General features: G+C 34.4%; 1 protein-coding gene across 4 annotated transcripts; it reads left to right on the forward strand.

The window, feature by feature from the left end:
• The first annotated feature begins 6,626 nt into the window (after nt 1–6,626).
• Nucleotides 6,627–19,128, forward strand: LOC111513296 (UBA-like domain-containing protein 2-A). Of its 4 annotated transcripts, none has more exons than XM_074178230.1 (4): nt 6,851–11,669; nt 11,737–11,893; nt 14,253–14,327; nt 17,289–17,350. In XM_074178230.1, exons 1-4 carry the CDS (start codon nt 11,640–11,642, stop codon nt 17,303–17,305), a joined length of 279 nt encoding a protein of 92 aa, XP_074034331.1. In that variant the 5' UTR covers nt 6,851–11,639; the 3' UTR covers nt 17,306–17,350. The 4 variants fall into 4 exon arrangements, with proteins under 4 accessions (XP_023025263.1, XP_074034331.1, XP_074034330.1 ...); XM_074178229.1 differs by having other exon boundaries at nt 11,515–11,669; nt 11,725–11,913; nt 17,289–19,128; XM_074178228.1 differs by having other exon boundaries at nt 11,530–11,669; nt 11,737–11,913; nt 17,289–19,128.
• The last annotated feature ends 833 nt before the right edge of the window (nt 19,129–19,961 follow it).

The raw sequence follows: 19,961 nt of genomic DNA on the forward strand, positions 1-19,961 counted from the left end.
GTAAGTTGGACCGTAAAACAGTGGCGGTTGGTTTAGTTGATAATCGGATGGATATTATATATTTATAAAATAAATCATTTCAGGTGAAAATATATTAATAGTTCCTACAGGAAATCTGCTTTTTATAAATGATTATGGAAACGAGGCCAGTTTTTCTACCACCTACTAGATTTTTATTCATGTATGGCTTTGTAATAAAGCGCATGATTTACTGGATTAAAATTAAATTATTTCAAATGAAGTAATTGATAACAATGATAAATGTTAATTTTAAAAGTAATGTACTTTGCTTCATATAATCAGATGAAGAAATTTGAGATTTACTTTCAGATTTGATGAACAAGCGGTACGGTTTGTGAGGTCCGATATAAATAATTTTCGATTAGAAATCATGAATATTTATAATTACGATTAAGGTTTGATATTATTATGTGATTTCATTCAAAATTGTTATCTAGAGGCCTTTGTGGACCGACATTATGTTTTTTTTTCAATAATTTATGCTGACGAATTCTATAATTACGAAAAATCATTAATGTAAATGAAAAAAAGTGTATTCAGAAATGAAAAATATGTTTTTCATATGTGTGCTATAAGTCATATTCATTCTGTGATCAACAGATTAAAAAGTTTTCTGCTCAATGTTCAGTTTGTATACTGAATTATTATTGTTATTCTTGTGCAACCGGTATTGAATCTGTTATTGCTCACTTAACAACTAACTTACGTCACACAAAGAATATGATTTCCGTTTTGGTTTTATTTTCTTTGCACGAGGCTCTCGCGTTGCATTCAGACAATATTCAATAAGAAATGACCGTTGTAATTTTTTGTAACCTTTTTTTGGTTGGGATACATCAAATAATGAAATGATATAAACCTACTTTCAAAAAATGTATTTATAAGAATAAGATCAAAAAAATGATCATTAAAAACATCAAAAATATCCCCTTTTATAATGTCGGTCCACAAAGACCCCTAGATACCAATTTTGGATAAAATCATGATTTCTAATCGAAAATTCTCTATATGGGACATCACAAACCGTACCGCTCGTTTATAAAATCTGAGAATAAATCACAAATTTCTTCATCTGATCATATGAAGCAAGTTCATTACTTCTGAAATTAACATTTATCATTGTTATGAATTAGTTCATATGAAATAATTTAATTTCAACCCAGTTAACCACGCGCTTTATTATAAAGCCATACATAAATGAAAATCTAGTAGGTGGTAGAAAAACTGGCCTCATTTCTATAATCATTATTAATAAATCAGATTTCGTGTAGGAACTATTTGAACAGAATACATTTCCACCTGAAATGATTCATTTTATAAATATATACTATTCCTCCGATTATCAACTAAACCAACCGCCACTGTTTTATGGTCCAACTTACTTTCCGTAAACAAACAAAGTTATGGTGCCTCCAATGTAAGGATGGAAAAGCCCTCTCTATTGTGTTTTTTGTTACTCTGAGGTTATTTATTTATCAGCAAATATCGAATTGTCAAATGTCATTATTTTACCGCAGTTGGCAACCATGGGGTCGCATCACTTAATAAGGTCAATGGGATGCGATGGATTCGATATTGAATTACGATTCTCCACCTCAACAAAACTTCTCTCTTACACTTCTCTCTTACTTACTCTTATGTTTAGATATGCATTGACTATAGGTTGAAGATGATTTTACTCATAAAAACGAATTCAGTTATTTTTAAATTAAATGAAGGTATTTTTATTTTTAGCATTGAGAAGCTAGCATTGAATTTCAACGTTGGCAATTTAAATTTTTCAGTATCAAGTTATGACAGCACAAGAACATCATTGTAGCATTGCTGCCACTACTAGAAAATTCATTATTCGAACTTAGACACAGAATGCCTCAAAATATTGAAGCATCAATGAGTTCCATTCCCAAAACCGGCAGTGGGTTTTTATTGGTTGAATCAAGTCATGAAACATTTTCTGTTGAATTCAGGGCTTTTACAGAAGATTCGGACTGACCAAGCTGACAACACTGTATGTGCTGGAGCTCATAGAAGATGCTTTAGAATTCGAAAACGAAATGTAAAAATAACATTCAATTATTTTTACTGTTTTCAATACAATCACATAAGATATAACTGACCACATGTAAAATAGAAAATTTATAAGTGGTTTTATAGTATTATAATTGTTCAGCAAAGCTGGCCATCGGCCGAGATGCAGGTAGTCCTCAGTAGAACATTTCTCTCTCTATACGTATTAGTCAGTTATATCTTATTTTGCAATACAGAAGCTATGATTGAATTGCAAAAATTAATTCTCCGTTGAGGTGAAGCTTGGAACCCTTACCTTTTCATTCATTTTGCTTGTAATATACAGGGTGTAACTAAATAAGTGTAAAACATTTAAGGAGGTGATTCCTCATTGAAAAAAAAAATTGGATCTTTCATATGAGGAAATTTCATTGGAGCATCCCTTGTCAAGATACATCCCCTTAAAGGGGGTACATAAAATTTGTATAACAATTTTTTTCATAAGCACTAAAAAAGTTACAATATTGAAATTAACCTGACGTTTTGTACTACCAAAAAGGCACTTAGCCAGAAATTTATTTGGTTTACCCCATGGTTTTAAGGGGTGGAAAACGCAACCCCTAAAATTTATTTCCAATGTAACTTTTTGTCTTATTATTTGTTTACCATTTAAAAATTTATTTCCGATAGCCTGTTTCATTCTAAATAAAAAATGTCTCTTGGGTTTTTTGACCAAAATAAACCAGTTCGCAGCAAAAAAAATATTTTAGGAACAACTACAGAGATACATCGTCATAAATGCGAAAATACGAAACGAAAATACAAAATCTAGTAGGTCGCTATTAGCGATAGTGACAATTAAATTGGTATGACGCTGTCAGTTTGTGAATTTTCGAAATTGAATTAATACTAATTGTGTGTTGTTGTTCTGCTCTTAATTTCTTACATTAATAACTCACTTGTTATCAAAATGGCATACACAAATGAGAAATTGGCTGATATGCATTACGTTTACGGTCTGTCGCAGGGGAATGGGTTAGAAGCTTCTAGAAGATATGCTGAAATGTATTCTCAACGGCAGCATCCTTCACATAGAATATTTGCTCGACTTCATCAACGATTACGAGAATACGGTTCATTCGACAAAAGAACACAGGATTGTGGTCGCCATCGAGAAGTACGAACACCACAGCTTGAGGAAGCAGTACTTAATTTGATTGAAGAACAACCTACTACCAGTACTAGAAAGATTGCTTTCCAGCTAGTTGTTGATCATATGACGGTATTTCGAATTTTAAAGTAACAACTCTTACACCCTTACCATTTGCAACGAGTACAGGCACTGTTACCGCGAGACTTTCCAAACCGTCTTGAATTTTGCAATTGGATGCTGGAAATGATTAGAAGAAATCGTGACTTTCTGAAGACGATAGAATTCACAGACGAATTCACAGACCTGATGAAAACCCTCACGCTATTGTCGAAACTAACCATCAAGAACAGTTTTCTATTAACGTGTGGCTCGGAGTTATTGGGGATGATTTAATTAGGCCTCATTTTCTACCTCCTCGATTAAATGGTGAGGCATATATATGTTCAATTTTTAAGAGAAGTGATTTCAATACTGCTGGAGGAAGTTCCTTTGGGCGTCAGAAGGGTTATGTTTTTTATGCATGATGGGGCTTCCGCCCATTTTAGTCAAGGAGCACGTCAGCATTTAACTGAAACATATGCAAATCAGTGGATAGGTCGAGGAGGACCACAGAACTGGCCCGCTCGATCCCCGGATCTCAATCCTCTCGATTTCTCTATTTGGGGCCATTTACAGCATTTAGTTTATCGTACTCCTGTTCGCGATGAAGAGGACTTAAGAAACCGCATCATCGATTCGTGCAGGGTAATCAGAGAGACTCCAGGAATATTTGAGCGAATACGTGGCTCAATGCGCCGACGTCTAGACGCATGCGTAATGTCTGAAGGTAGACATATTGAACATTTACTATGATTTCTAGATGTTGTGTGTTTTGTTATTAATAAATTAGTTTGGTTTATTACCCTTCAATCGTTTAATGCAGGTACTACCTACAAAATAACAATAAATCCAGTTCGCATTTATGACGATGTATCCCTGTAGTTGTTCGTAAAATAATTTTTTGCTGCGAACTGGTTTATTTTGGGCAAAAAACTCAAGAGACATTTTTTGTGTAGAATGAAACAGGCTATCGGAAATAAATTTTTAAATGGCAAACAAATAATAAGACAAAAAGTTACATTGGACATAAATTTTAGGGGTTGTGTTTTCCACCTCTTACAACCATGGGGTAAAAACTAAATGTCTTTTTGGTAGTACAAAACGTCAGGTTAATTTCAATATTGAAACTTTTTCAGTGCTTGTGAAAAAAATTGTTATACAAATTTTATGTACCCCCCTTTAAGGGGCTGTATCTTAATAAGGGATGCTCCAATGAAGTTTCTTTGAATGAAAGATCCTATTTTTTTTTCGACGAGGAATCTCCTTAAATGTTTTACACTTATTCAGTTACACCCTGTATACACTGGTAAGTATGTTCTTTTGTCTGATTCGGATACTCTTTGACAACAAGGTAAATCATTGAAACCCTAATTTTAATTAAATTCACCTAACAGTCGGTTCTTGTAATTTGAGAATTGACGCGTAATCATTAATTATATCCCCGAAAAGGTACAACGTTGCTAAATTATTTTGGCGCTTGGGAAAGTTACGTTTATTGTTCTGTGGTGCATACCGCAAACATTTAAGCTTGGCTTGAGTTTTAAGCGGGCTACGCAAGCTTCGCTTTACAGAGAAAACGGCGAATACGGGCATTATGGAGGGAAGAGGTAAGGAGAACCGTCTCATATGGGAGGAAGTTTGAAAAAGTGTCTAATTATCAGCATTAAATAACAGTTCAAAAACACTCAAAAATGGCGTTAGCATAGGCACAGGGTATGATATGAAATGAATTAAGCAGTTGTTAACCAAAGTGTACACCAGTGTACTCTATGTTGTTAACTGATTGAAGTATGCTAAAGTCACGAAATTTAATATATTCAATGAATAGAGTAGTTAGTGACAGTATAATATAGAAGATCTCACATGTTTACGTAGTCCCAACTAATTTCGTCGATATAACCTAAAATTATTGCTGAGGCGAAACGTGGAGACATCGATTGAATTTTCTTACCAGCTTTAAATAATACTCTTTGTGATTTTGTAGTGTTTACTGTTATAATACATTGTAATAAATTATAGGCAATGATAGTCAAAATTTGCGTGGTGAAAACTTGTCCAAGTGGGCGAAAATTGAAAAATATAAATAATGATCCACCTCAGTCTGTCGTACTTCCAGCCAACAGTATGTATAATAATTTATTACAATTTTTCATAATAATAAAGTTTAAAAAAGTCCTTAATGAATTTTTTTTTTAATTGCTTTGTAGAAAAAAACTTAAAAATTGTTGGATCTCTTTTATAAGTTTAACGTCATTTATTTTTCAATTTTTGAAGCCACATGAAATGGTTTTTTGCTTATAGAAATTTCCAGACACCGGAGATTGGAAATCTTCTTTGAGAATTAATTTGAAAAATACTGATTACTTTTGCCATCTGCCAAAATGTGCCATTAGGAGACGAGAGTTCTTGCGTCCTTTTTTATTTACCTATCCTTTTTTGATAACTTTTAGCGCCTTTTTTAAAATTTACCGTGTTGCCATTGTAGTGCCACCCTTATTCAGCACATTTTAACCTCTGAGATTTCAACGGGTACTTTTTCACACACAGGGACAGTTCTCCTTACTTCTACCCTCCACAGACCAGATGCAGTTGTTCAAAAGTTACCGGAAGATAGCACCCTTAATCAATAGTTACATTTACTTTAGTCGCTAACTAGTGTATGTACTTCTCTGAAGTAAATAAGTGAGGTTATTGCAAAAAATATCGTGAAATTTGTGTTTTGAGTTTTTACTTGTAAACTGAGAGGCTTATTTCAAATTTAAAAACTGATTGATAATGAGTTTTTAGATTTATTTCCGGCATGTAGTCGCCTGTATTATTTTCGTAAAATATACCCAAGTCCTATCAATGCTTCAATATTAAAAAAAATTATATGATGAATAAGTTTTTGTTCCATGATTGAGATAGGCGAGTTCTTAAATTCAATAAAAAATTCTGATAGATTGCTTCAACCAATAAAAAACTCTAACGTTTTGAATGGACCAATAGATGAATCTATAGGAACAATTGATTTTGTGGACTCATTTGAAAAATCGTCACCTTTGTGTGTATCATAACTTTCAACTTACCATTTCAACGTTTGTTTTTTCTTCAACTTCATATAAGAAGTACTGTCCAAAATCAACATTACTGAATGTTGATTTCGGACTTTTCAGTATGTTTGTGAAAACTATTTTTTTGGATGGTATAGGTAGTTTGAGCCCTTGGCAACGTAGCGTCTTTGCTTTCTGGTCAATCTAATTTCAATGGCGAATTCGCGTACTACACTTACGTCATACATAAGTTCATCTTGCCGTGAGTGAGAAAGAGAGACTGCAGTAACAGAGGAGAACGTCACAAATTGCGCGTAGCTCATAACATAGGTTTTACAAAACAACAATCTCTGACAACAGTAAAGTAAACGTCGTTCCGGTGTGGCGATTATCTGCTAATCTTTAAATTTTATAATCATTCAAAATGGATGCTCTACGCGAACAAGTTATGATTAATCAATTCGTTCTAGCAGCTGGTTGTGCTCGTGAACAAGCCAAACAAATCCTTCAATCCACTCACTGGCAATTCGAGGTAAATATTTTGATTTTGTAAACAAACACTTCCAGACCAGAAGAAAGATGGCGGATGTTATGTGTATTATAAACACCCTCCCCTACCCCACCGTTTCCTTTGTCGTTCGCATGTATTGACTGAAATTGCCTTTCAAGGTCGGGTTGTGCCACTGTGTAAACATTGTACATTGTTTTGACTTTAGGTCATTGATTTTTTAGGCAATGCCCTTTGGTTATCAGATTCAGTGAGATTGTCACTATTTTCATTTAGAATTAGTACTACACCAGTAAAAATGAATGAAATCAGCTGTTAGGATTTCAATGTTGATTTACTGCCAGATTAATGAAATGTTTTTTTATATCATAGGATAGGCTTCAACGAAAATACACGGTAGAGGGAAGGGGGGAAAATATGTGAATTCCACACGAAAAATTTTCAAACACAATCGAGTGAAAATAAAAACATGCCAGATATTCAGTCAATAACAGTAGCGGCATTAGTAACAAAATGTAGATATTAATATTTCTTACAAATTGAATTTTTCAACTTATCACAAAAGTTAATTTTTATCAATTTATCCACTGCGCACTAGTTGTATAAAACATCTTTATTGTTACTGGCGCATTATTTTCATCTGATCTCTTGGATGTTTACATTTGTTTTTGTCAAATTTCAGGCTAATTTTGTATACTGTTCCTAAATTTTCTGCTTTTCATTCAAGACTAGAGAAAAAAAATGTATTCTAATAGGAAACTGGTGCAAGCGAAGGATTAACAACGAGGTCTTTCATTTTAATGTGAGATTCCTAGTGCGAGTCGATGAACATAAAACGTCCCACGGTTGGGATCCAACCAACATTCATAGCAGCGATTGATTCAATGAGTAGAACTAAATGTGTGATCAGAATAGATGAACTTTTCAGGGTGTATCAACAAAGCATGGATGGATGATAGGTAGCTACTTTTCTATCTTAGATAGCGAAAATGTCTCATATAAAAGTGGTGAAGTATGAAAGCTATGTTACAAAAATAACTACCAATATACAGGGTGTGCAATAAATGTGTGAGTTATAAAAGCTGTGTTTCATCTTTCAATAAAATATGCCTATCGATTGTCTTAGTTAAATAAATGAACTTTCTAGTTCTCCAGGTCGTATAAAGTGATGAAAATAGGGTGGAAATATTTTGAAAATTCGTATATTGAAAATTTGTAGTTGTACACACATAATATGTATTGAGATATTTTATTTCTGATGATCAATTGGTCGAGATGAACTGAGCTTTCCAGTCTGTTCAAGGGGGTGGAAATAGGGTGAAAGTAAAAAAAATCGTACCTATCACCGAAATTGTGAGAAATTTCATATCATATCTTCCACTACAAATTTTCAAGTGAATGGACGGTTGTATTTTTCAATAATTGAATAGTAAAGTTGTTTTGTCAAGTGTACCATTTATTGAAGATCCCAAAGAGACTTAACAATATATACTAATATAAAAGACCCTCACAAATGTCGTTCTTTTTCGACAGGATTACACGACGTGCAAAACTGTTCGGGTATTGCGGTTGGTGTGTGGCAGAAAATCGTCGTGATTACCGGCGTTCCAAATTATCTGTTTTGATCTGATTTTTCACAACGGTTTAGAACGGAATCGTTCAAGTCGGCTCGTATGTGGTAGGCAGACCGTTAGTCACGAAGTAGATTTTGAATATCAGTAGTGTGCGTATTCATTGTATATAAAATGAGTGATTTGAGGCAATGCAGTAAACAATTAATTGAAATGTACAGAAACATTCCATGTCTCTGGAAAGTCAAATCGAGCGAGTATTCTGACAGAGATAAAAAGAATAATGCGTACGAGGATATGTTATTATGGTGTAAGAGGTACTCCTTTGGGTTTGATTGAAGTTTACCTGAATAATCGTTTCCAGAGAGTTTTTTATAACGAAACATTTTCTGAGCTGGGCCGATTGACCTAGGTGTACCGCAGGGATCGGTTTTGGACCCGCTTTTGTTCGTTATTTACATCAATGATTTTTACAACTATATGAAGCCACGTCACAGTGTTCTATTTGCTGACGATACATCCTTGATATACTCTTCTATGAATTATTCAGCTCTTGTTGATAAGTCTATGGAAATACAAGAAAAAGCGGAGCACTGGTTCAGTGTCAACAAACTCATGATGAATAAGGAAAAATCACAAAACATGATTGTTTCTATGGCTCTGCCATTACCTGAATTCCAGTGTGTCAAATTATTGGGTTTTACTCTGGACAATAGGCTAAATTGGTCAAGCCACATTTCAAGTTTGAAAAGTAAGCTATCGAGTGCCTTATTTTTACTTAGACAGCTGAAACCACTAACAAATTTCACTACATTGAAAATAGTATTTTCAATACTATTTTCCAATAAAACTAAATTGTTATGTACCAGTTTTATAGCACTTTTCTGCGAGATTTTCATGATAGTTATAAAACTATTTCAAGCTTATTTCATAATTGTTATTGTAGCTTTAATAAAATTATTGTATTAGAATGCTTTCAAACACTATTTTATTTCCATTACCATATTGTCACTTTAATGATAATTTTCCAACTATTTTATAGTATGGTATACGTACTACAATTCCAAAACACTAATATAACTGTTATAAAATCAATTTGCTCTCGAAAATATATATTTGCTGCCACCTAGAATGAAATGCAGCATTCAAGAACAACCAGCTGATATCGATTCCTAAACACAGCTTTGAAAAATTCTTCACAATTTCAGTTGTGTTTAGTAAGAATATTTTTTTAGTTATTTAAGTGGGATACCATCGATATCGTGGTGAAAATTAATGATAATAATAATAATAATGAACGTCTTTATTACTACAACCACTGAAAAAATCACAATATTAAGTTCTAACGCAACGAAGACGAAGAAATGACTGGGTGTTCCATAAAATAACTTTCTGGAAGCTTTTTGAGTCGCCCTGTATATTGGAAGTACTAAAAAACACTTCAAACTGTCCCCCATAACCTAGCGCTCCAATTTTTTTATTGCTAGAAATAGGAAAAGGTTATTATATTAGTTATAATTAGTTAAGAAATAATTTTGCTTTTAAAAATCATAATTTACACTTGTAAATAGTTTGACGACAAATTTTTTAAAAAATTATTTTATTGTTTATTAGTTTAACAATTTGTTATAAACAAATATTGACCAACGTTATATTTTTTTTCTGAAGCAGAAAAAATTATAAAAACAGGTAAATATAAAAAAGTGCCGTGAAAATTTTTTTATTTATTATAATAATATTTCATTATAATAAATAAAAAAAATCGACGAAATTTGCTAAAAATTATGTCAGCATCAGTCGGCACTGGGCAACAGAAGAGGTCTGATCCTGCTCCACGACAACGCATGTTCGCACGTTTCAAAAATCACCGTCCGAATATTAAACGAATTACGCGATGAAGTTCTGCTTCACCCACCATACTCTCCAGACCTCTCACCAATCGACTATCATCTTTTCAAGTACTTCGATAACTCTCACCGGCAGACCAGGTAAAAACTGCCTTCGTCGACTTCATCGAATCCCTAGCACACAATTTTTATGCTGCATGAATTAATCCACCTGTGATACGTTGACAAAAGGGCACTGATTCAAATGGCCCTAATTTCGATCAAATGAATAGGTATTCACTGAGATACAGTTTGAAGTAGACTCATAAAAACTGACAAAACATTTAAAACAACCTAATTTTATATTGAGGTTATATTTTTTATATCTTTCTACTACTCTATCTTTGAAAGATTCCCACATTTTTTTTGTATCAAGCTGGAGTAGTAGAAAGCCAACAACTTTCTTTCCCAAACCTAATTATATTTATATGTTTCAAACTAATTGATTTCATCTACTTGAGTGTGTTTGAGCTCCTGAATTATAAATAAAAAAAAACAATTCTCGACCAACCTGTAGTGGTTTTACCAACTTATTCGAGCAATATTCGCCGTTTCTCTGATTTGTTGGGTGTGTGTACCCCTGCCCTGAAGATGACGACCACTTGTGTCGACGAAACGTTGTAATGATCGTTCGAGATAAAAGACAACTGCAGTTCAGTGCCAGCTTATATTTTAGAAATTCTTTAGACAATTTGGTCATAAATCTGTAAATTTCTTCAAATCCAAAAATGTTCAACTTCGTTAACTCCAGTTTATCTTATTTCTTTTCAGAATTTGGTCACTTGAGTAGTAATCTTCTAATGAATATCATAATTGCAGTATTTTCATATTATATACAAGTGTTCATAGAATTTGTTTAAACGAGCTTCATTTGATGTTCATTTTTGAATCTATAAAAAAAAAGAATTCGTTTTTTGATTTCTACAATGTACATTTGAGTATGTACAGTTCACCCCTAACTTCATCCTTAACTGGATGGGAGCAATTCTTTAGAAAAATTTAAATAGCATGGGGTGGTGAGTGATAGCTCATTCGATAGGGGGTTTTATTCTCTGTTCAACCGTGCCAAGGAATTTAAATTAATTCAATAGTTATTATTGTTCAAGAATAACGACAATTAACGTAGCGCAATACCGCGTAGAATTGAAAATTCGGTCCTGTATATCGGTTTTGGTTCAGACGTCAAGTGAGATAGATGTATTTGTCATTTGCATAGATAGCAACTGCACGTTTTTGTAGGTGTTTTTGGATGTTTGGGGATAAATGGTCAATACAAGAACCTGATATCTCGGATAGTGCGAGTCAGTGTATTCTAGGTGTTGGTTGTGCTTGCTATTCATCTTCAAACACCACGTGCGTTAAATGAGATATGCGAAGCGATTGTTATTTTTGGTGAGGCTTATCAATTATCATGAGGCTGTATGAATGTTCAATAAACGTTTTCCAGGTCGCCCTATAGACAGACATTATTTCAAACAGCTGGTGGAAAAATATTATGAGAACGGCAGTGTGCAAAATGAAACACGTTCTCTTAGATCAACTACAGGGGAAGATAAACATTAAAAGCGAGTTTGTGAATAATCCGTCTTCATGGATTATAATTGGTGCCTTGAATTGTGAGGTTTCGCAGATTACGGTATTGAGAGTTCTAAAAAAAATAAATTTCATCACTACAAAATAAAAATGGTGCATGAACTGACGAACGATGAATCAGACCGCCATCTAGAATATTGTGAAATTGTCTCTAACAATATTTTGCAAAATCCCAGCTATTAAACACATTTGTTTCAGTGATGAGGCTACTTTTTTTAAAGGGTCACGTGCATAGAAAAAATTTGAGGTACTGGTCCGATGAAAATCCTCGACTTTTTAGCGAAACTCATACCCAGTTTTCCCAAAAAGTGAATGTTTGAGCAGGAATACTGGTTAACCACATTATAGTTCCGTTATTGATTGAGGAAAATCTGACTGGAGCCCCTCTGTTTGGAAATGCTGGAAACAGTGATAGATCCACTGATTGTGGCAACTGTCGAAAATAATTTAAACGAATTTGGACATTATTCTGCAACGAAATGGAGCTTCTCCTCATTTTGCAATTGCTGTGAAGACTTATTTGAATACCGTTTATGCAGGACGATGGATCGGGCGCAAATGTTCTGAGGAATGGTCTTTCAGATCACCAGATCTAATTTCTTTAGATTTCTTTCTATGGAGTTACCTAAAATCTAAAGTCTACGAGAGTCAGTGTCACTCTTTTCAGGAGTTACGTGTGCGGATTACGGAAGTGTGTGCAACAATTACTCGCGATACTTTGCAAACAGTCAGGACTGAAACTAAAAATATACTCTATTTGTGCCAAGAGGTCAACGGGGAACATTTTGAACATTTACTGTAATAATAGAAAAAGTTAGTGTTAGTTTAGTTGCCTTCCTATTCGTCGTGTAATTCGTTGATTGGTTGAATATAAAAAAAAAACCCTCTTTCAAATGAGCTACCACTCACCACTCCATGCTATTTAATTTTTCGACAGGGTTGCTCCCCTCCAGTAAGAGATGAAATTAGAGGTGAACTACTCACACGAAAATATACACTGTAGAAATGAAAAATCGACGTGCGATTTTCCTAACGCCAGTAACGAGTTATAGGTGGGGATTAGATTAGGTTAGGTCCAAAGTGAGTGGGTCTGTTCGCCCCTCCGCCGCATTCCGCAAGGGTTTATTGTGGCTCACACCTATTCACACTCGACCAATTAAACCCAGCTTCTCGACGAAGCCAATTAGTTTGTATGGCGAGTGGTCTTTCAGGTCAGATGGTAAGAGTACGGTTCTGCCAAACTCTAAAAACTTGATTTGGTCTCCAGCAGGACATGTACAAAGTATATGCTCTGCTGTTTCATCAATTCCCAAACAGAGGCAACACACACTGTCTTCCGACAGTCCGAGTCTCTGCATATGATGAATCAAATGATAGTGACCTGTTAGATGGCCTGTTGGATATCATAGTTCATCCCTACTGTAGCCCAACAACTGTTTGGTATCAAGCTTCGAAGGGTGAATAAACGCCTTGGAGTGAGCCAATCCTGGAAGATTCTGTCAGGAGTCCATAAATCGTCTTGACATCCAGGTGTTCAATCTTTGTTCGGCAAAGCCTAAAGTAATGCCAATGACAGGTTCTGGTCCGATGAAGCTGCTTGCAGCAACCTCTTTCGCAAGGGAGTCAGCAGCTTCATTGTCTTCCAAGCCAGTAAGACCAGGAATCCAGACCAGAGACAATCTGTTGAGTCTTCCTATCGAGGAGAGTCATATTTAGCAATTTGCTACCAATTTAGATGTTGCTCAGTGGGAACCAAGAGCTTCCAACGCCCCTTGATTGTCCGAGAATATTTTTATTGACTTGTGTATGAGGTTGGATTCTTCCAATCTCTCAGCACACAATTCAATAGCGTAAATTTCCGCTTGAAATACAGTCGCATAGATTCCTGGCAGGTTTATAGATAGGGGTGGTAACACTTATGATGCGCACTGTATAGGTAGGTTGAAAACGATGGAACTTTTTTTTTCACAAACTACACCTAAACGATTTGATCTCCACAAACTTTATTGAAAAAATATATCATAACATGTTTCGCTGAACATTAGCTTCTTCAAGTGATTAATATTTATATACTACAGGTATCCACAATTGAGACTACCTGTAAGAAATTACCTGAACCTCTACATCTCGTACCTGCTCAATTATGATTACCTAAAGCATATTGCCTCACATCTACATCAATAATAATTCTCATTCACCATTTTTTTAGTAAATATATGTAGAAACACAAATAAATACGTGATCTTTCCAATATTAGGCAGGGCTCTACTTGCCCACGATACTTTTTTTCTATATCCAATCAGGGAGGCAAAAGTTTTTATTGACTATGAAGCAGGCATTCAGACAACGAATATTGTTTTGACAATAATTATCATTTTTCAGACAGCCCTAAGTATATTCTTTCAAGAAGCAGCTCTACCAGTGTGTCCATCAGGTGCTTCGGCCCATTTTGGACAGGTTTGTATTATTTGATATTTATTTTGTATTGTAACAAGTTAATGCTTATTAAGGAAGGATAAAATGTCTTGTTAATGTCTACAGCCCAGATAACGAATTCTCATAATTGGGTTGTAGTGAGAAAGATAGAAGGTATAGGTGTAGGTAGAAAGATTGAATTTATTTATTTGTATCCAAACAGACCGAAGGTCTAATTACATGGATAATGAATATAAAATAATTTTCACATTTCAATAATTATAATCATGAAAATCAGTTGTGTACCTACTTAAAGACTTTGAAGGTGGATATCGGATACAAGTAGATTCTTGTATAATCAGCTTCTTATTATTGCAAGTATATCTGTTATGTCATCTATGTTGTGCCAAAATATAGGGTTTTATCTGTAAACAACGTGAACTACCCAGATGTATATTTGAAATATCTTTGATGTATAAAAAAATATAGGTCCTAATACCGAACCTTTAGGCACACCGCTTTTAGTAGTTCCATTCGTAAATAGTGGTCAATGTTTACAAACTGACTATGATTCTCCAATTACAACCTAAACCTCCACAAAATAATTCAAGTTTGTCTAGCAGATTTCGGCCTTAATTAGACCGAAAAACGCTACCTCGTCCGACTTGCTCGACTCACTCAACTTTCATTATTTTAGTGAAAATGGCTGAAAAACATAGACCTAACATAACGCATTTGTGATACATCAGACAGCGCTGCTTTAACTCGCTATCAGTGGTGCTAGGTTAAACCACAACTGAACTCAATTGTCATTAAAGAACAAGCCTGAGTAAACAAGGGCGACGACATCTTCCCTTACGAAGAAGTCATCTTAGACGCCATCTATGGGATAGACAGAGAACTCAATCCTAGAATATAGAAGATAAACGAGGCTCTCGAAGGCGGTCAGTTGCAAAGTCAAGCTTCTACATCGGCCGCCGACGAAATTCGCCCTTTCACTGCTTTCACTGCATGGTAAATTGTTGAGAAACGGAGCGGAACACAACGCATTTGAGATCCAACATCTCATATGTCCTCAAATGACAAAGATTGAGTTTCTCAATGACTTTTTTTGGACCAGCTCTCGATAATTTTGTCAAGGGTGTAGGCATTGTAGATATAGGCGAAAATTATGAGGTGAATTTATTGTTTCCACTTTCATGAATTGGGATCATATAGGAAGATTTGAGGTATTTTCTGACGTTTAATCGCATTTGTGCGTGTATTCAAAAACGATTCGTATTTACGTAATTAATAATAAGATTCGCCAGAATGGAGTGATTCAATTTGTGTCAGATGTCAAATTGTCAAAGTCAATAATAAAAACTAACTTTTCAATTTTCTCTAACCTCACTTAGAATCGGATTTGTGCAAGTAATAATTTTGCAGCTTTATCCTTACAACATATTTGATAAAAAAAAATTCAGCACTTTATAAACTATAACGATCAAAATAAAGCAGAAACTGACAACTGACGTAACAAAACGTCGAATTCTGTTTCAAAACCAACCTCACGCTAGTTTTGAATCATCGTGAATACGTTTCAAATCATAGTTGATGTGATGTCAACGCCAGAATGAATGTATTTGAATCACAGACGAATACGTTTTGAATACATGAGCGCCAGAAAACGCCTTTGAATTCACTGATCCGTTATTTGGTGAAATCAATAACACTAGTCATCGTAATAATTACAAATTGTCAGAATATTATTCAATAAACACACAGACATTCATTGGATATCCAAAACGTACATCAAGGATATCCATTAGACGTCCATTGATGGACGAAGGACGTCTAATGGACAACCCATGGATATCCATAGGTCACCAAAATATGCACATCCATTATTTATCAAAAGTGGACATATTTTGGACATACATATAATGCATCATAAACGGACGATAAATGGACCACAAGAATTGTAATGGACACAAAATGAATCTATCGAAAACACTTTCCCAACGCCAGTCATAATGATCTCCTGAGGACGCTAACTTTATTAGCGAAACGCGCATCGAGAGACCGTAATTTTTGTTCTGGTGTTGGGAAAGTGTTTTCAATAGATATTTTAATTTCCTAATAAATAAATCAGGTGTGGGTACTATATTCATTGATGATTTTTCGAGAGAATAACAAATAAGAGTACTTTTCACGTAATTCATGCATTTTATTTTCTGGACGGAATGGGTGAATTTGATTTCATTAATATAAAATCTGTTATGAACATTCAGAAAATATTGAAGTGCAGCCAATGTTTCAAATTGATTATTGAAACTTCACTTTCCGATTTTATTGAATCAAAAATCAAATAATAGATTCACCTCAATAAATGAAAAAAAAACTATGGTTATCGAGGGAAACTCTTCTTCTCTTTTTTTCTCTTCTCCTTATATTTTGTTAGATGGCCTTGCCGTTTTAACGGTACCTCTTATGGATATCCGTTTGAAGTCCATATCATCTTCATAGAATGATGTCCATATGTTGAACGGCATATTATGTATGTTCTTTTCATGTCCATTTTCACGTTGTCATATAATGGACATCGTTTCTATGTCCATAGGTATCAATAATGGACCTTATTTGAATATCCAATTGATGTCCTGTGTTTACTGGGAGACTTTATTTCAGTACGCATTTCACTTCATGGTAGCTCCCTCAGTCGAACTAGCCCAACTGTTGTACTAGTCCAACTGAGGAAACTACCATCTAGTCTAGTGAAATGGGTATAGGAAATAAAGTCAATGCCTTAAAAAATTGTAGTTAATATCATGAATAATATTGGAAGTTTTTGAACATGCTGTAAAAGACCTAGATTGAAAGATTGGTTAACATAAAGTTTAGTGACGTATTGTGTTTTTAATTGTAGTTTCATCTTTAGTAATAGTTTTCTCATATTTTGACTGTACTTATGTTTTCATAAAAGGGAAATTAAGATTATTACTATAATATGTTGTGTTACAGATCATGACACCGTGTAACACACCAGCAACTCCTCCAAACTTTCCTGATGCACTTATCGCCTTCTCCAAGATGTCTACAGGAAATGCAACCAGCCCGTCCATAAATATTGGCATATCGTCTCAGCAGTCTCGTTGTTCTCCACAGCCTATGACGCAGCAACGATAAGTGTGCGCAATCTAAATCCGCAGTATATATGCTCAGTGTAAAAAAACTTTTATGTAAATTGGAGACTAAAATATTGCTAGTGAAATTTGTTGAGATATATTTTTAGTTGTTTTGTTGGAGTATGAACATTGTATTTGTTTACGAATGCACCCCGAATCAAATTTGGGGTCATTGATTGGTTTTGCTTTAATTATTGTTGATTGAATTGGTATATTTTACTAGAATTGGGGTATTCTAGATTGGCATTAACAAGTGAAAATTCCGATCCAAAATGTAGTTGTAATTTTTTTATAGAATAACACTTTTATTCTACGACCACTGTTGATCACTAATTTCGAACTCATGGATGTTATTGTTCATAGAAATCATAACGAAAATTTTGTGTAACAAAAACTTCAGCAGCGATTTCACAAACTTTTTTATAAACAATTTCAGTAACAAGGTAAGCAGTTAAGCTAAAGGTGGAAATATGCCTATACTGTTTTTTTAAATTAACTTGTGATGTGGTGTTCAAATTTGAATCTTGTTTCTTCATCACTGTTCAATAATACTCATTTTTCTCCTGTTCAATGTGAATGTGCCATTGTATTCTATAAATGACATTGCTATCAAAAGTATAAGCAAATATTTTGCCAGTACAAAAACCCTTGAACATATCTGAATCATTATTAATTGTTGAGGAGAGATACATACATACTAGAAAATAAATATTTTGAAATAAAATTTCGAAATATTCATATCTCACTATTACCTACAACGTAGGTTTTGGTTAATGGCTGCCGGAAAACAAATACTTCCCCGGCTAATATCACGCTGGGTATTGAATTATATCTGTCAGAAATTTATGCAAGATACCTCACAGAGGTGGTATTAGCCGGGAAATTAGTTGTTTTCAAGCAGGTGATTACCAGAACCTACGGTGTAGGAGTGTAGGTAGTTGAGAGACATGAATATTATTTGAAGATTTTATTTCGAAATATTAATTTTCTTGTACATTATAAAATTCTTGATTGGATATTTAAAAATTATATATTGATGTTTTTGACGTTTCTGTTTTGGTTAATTTAACAATGAATTTTATTTCTTTATTCTGTGAAATTTGGTAGTTGCAATTATGAGTCTTATCAAGTCAGTTTTTTCAATTATGATACATCAATCTGGAAAATCTGTGGGCCGCATTCAATAACCGTGAAAAGACTGAAAATTGAATAGGTACTAGACAGTGAATGTGTGCACCCACAATACAAGATATTTATGAAACAAAGATTTGAAAATGTACTCGCCATCTAGAAAATTTCTTGGAAGTGATAACTTATTTTGAAAGGAATTTTCAAACTAATTTTCAAAATAGTTTGTCTGTTGAGTGGCATACGAAATAAAGAACTGATGAGAGATATAAGGAATCAGTACAATTATATGAGCAGCTCTGTGCAAAACGAATATTCCTGTTTTTAATTTATAGATTCATGAATATATTGTGAAATGATGTTTTTATTTCAACTGAGGGTTTTGTGCTGAGCTGATCAAATGACATTTTTACTCTTTTATATTTTGTAAACAGACACAAGAGACAATATACAATGTACGTTGGTGCAGAAAACCCAAAATTGTAGTGTCATATGATGCTTCATTTAGTTGTACCCTGAAAAAGTTAATAAATAATGTCCAACTGAAATTTTGATGCTTTCAATTTTAACTCCATTCTTTATAGTACTAATGTTAGTTTCAAAATTCAAAATTCTCAAAAATCTCCAATTTAAATTTAGGATAGGTTAGGTCAAAGGTGAGTGGGCCTATTCGACTCTCCACTGCAACCCGCAAAGGTTTATTGTGGCTCACACCTATTCATACTCGACCAAATAAACCCAGCTTCTTGACGAAGCCGATTAGTTCATACGGTGAGTGACCTTTCAGGTCACATGTGGTTCTACCAAACTCTGAAAACCTGATTCGGTCCCCGGCGGGGCAGGCACAAAGTATATGCTCTGCTGTTTCATCATTTTCCAAACAGAGACGACACACACTGTCTTCCGACAGTCCGAGTCTCTGCATATTATAATTCAGACGACAGTGACCTGTAAGGAGGCCTGTTAGACATCGTAGTTTATCCCTACTGTAGTACGACAACTGTTTGGTTTCAAGCTTCAATTTAAATTTTGTCCGTTTTTATGAGTCTACTCTAATCGAAATAAGCGCCATTTTTAATCAGTACACTTTTGGCAACGTAAAACAAGTCGATCAATTTCGTCAGCATAAAAGTTGACGAAGGCCGTTTTTGCCTGGTTCTGATTGGCAAAAGTTCTACCAGTAATCGGCCCTCTACTGTTGACCAGTGCCGGCTGCTGTTGACACAATTTTTGGTACATTTCGTTAATTTCTTGACAATTCGACCCTGCTGTGATGGTTTGGTACGGTTGCAGAAAGTTATAGTATATCACATCAGAGCCTTTGTGAAGTGCTTGGGTGGCTTTTTCGGTGTTCAATCACTGTACTAAACTCTCCTGTTGT

The sequence above is a fragment of the Leptinotarsa decemlineata genome, unplaced genomic scaffold (assembly GCF_025532065.1).
Source record: "Leptinotarsa decemlineata unplaced genomic scaffold, Ldec_3_MD MMD2_tig00003736_RagTag_RagTag, whole genome shotgun sequence".
Taxonomy (NCBI): Eukaryota; Metazoa; Arthropoda; class Insecta; order Coleoptera; family Chrysomelidae; genus Leptinotarsa; species Leptinotarsa decemlineata.

Bases quoted from the DNA above. Each gene is read 5' to 3' on its own strand.
- LOC111513296 (XM_074178228.1), top strand. From the start codon at position 11,640: ATGAGATATGCGAAGCGATTGTTATTTTTG. The intron at 11,670-11,736 runs GTGAGGCTTATC...GTCGCCCTATAG, and splicing joins CGAAGCGATTGTTATTTTTG to ACAGACATTATTTCAAACAG. The intron at 14,328-17,288 runs GTTTGTATTATT...GTTGTGTTACAG, and splicing joins CTTCGGCCCATTTTGGACAG to ATCATGACACCGTGTAACAC.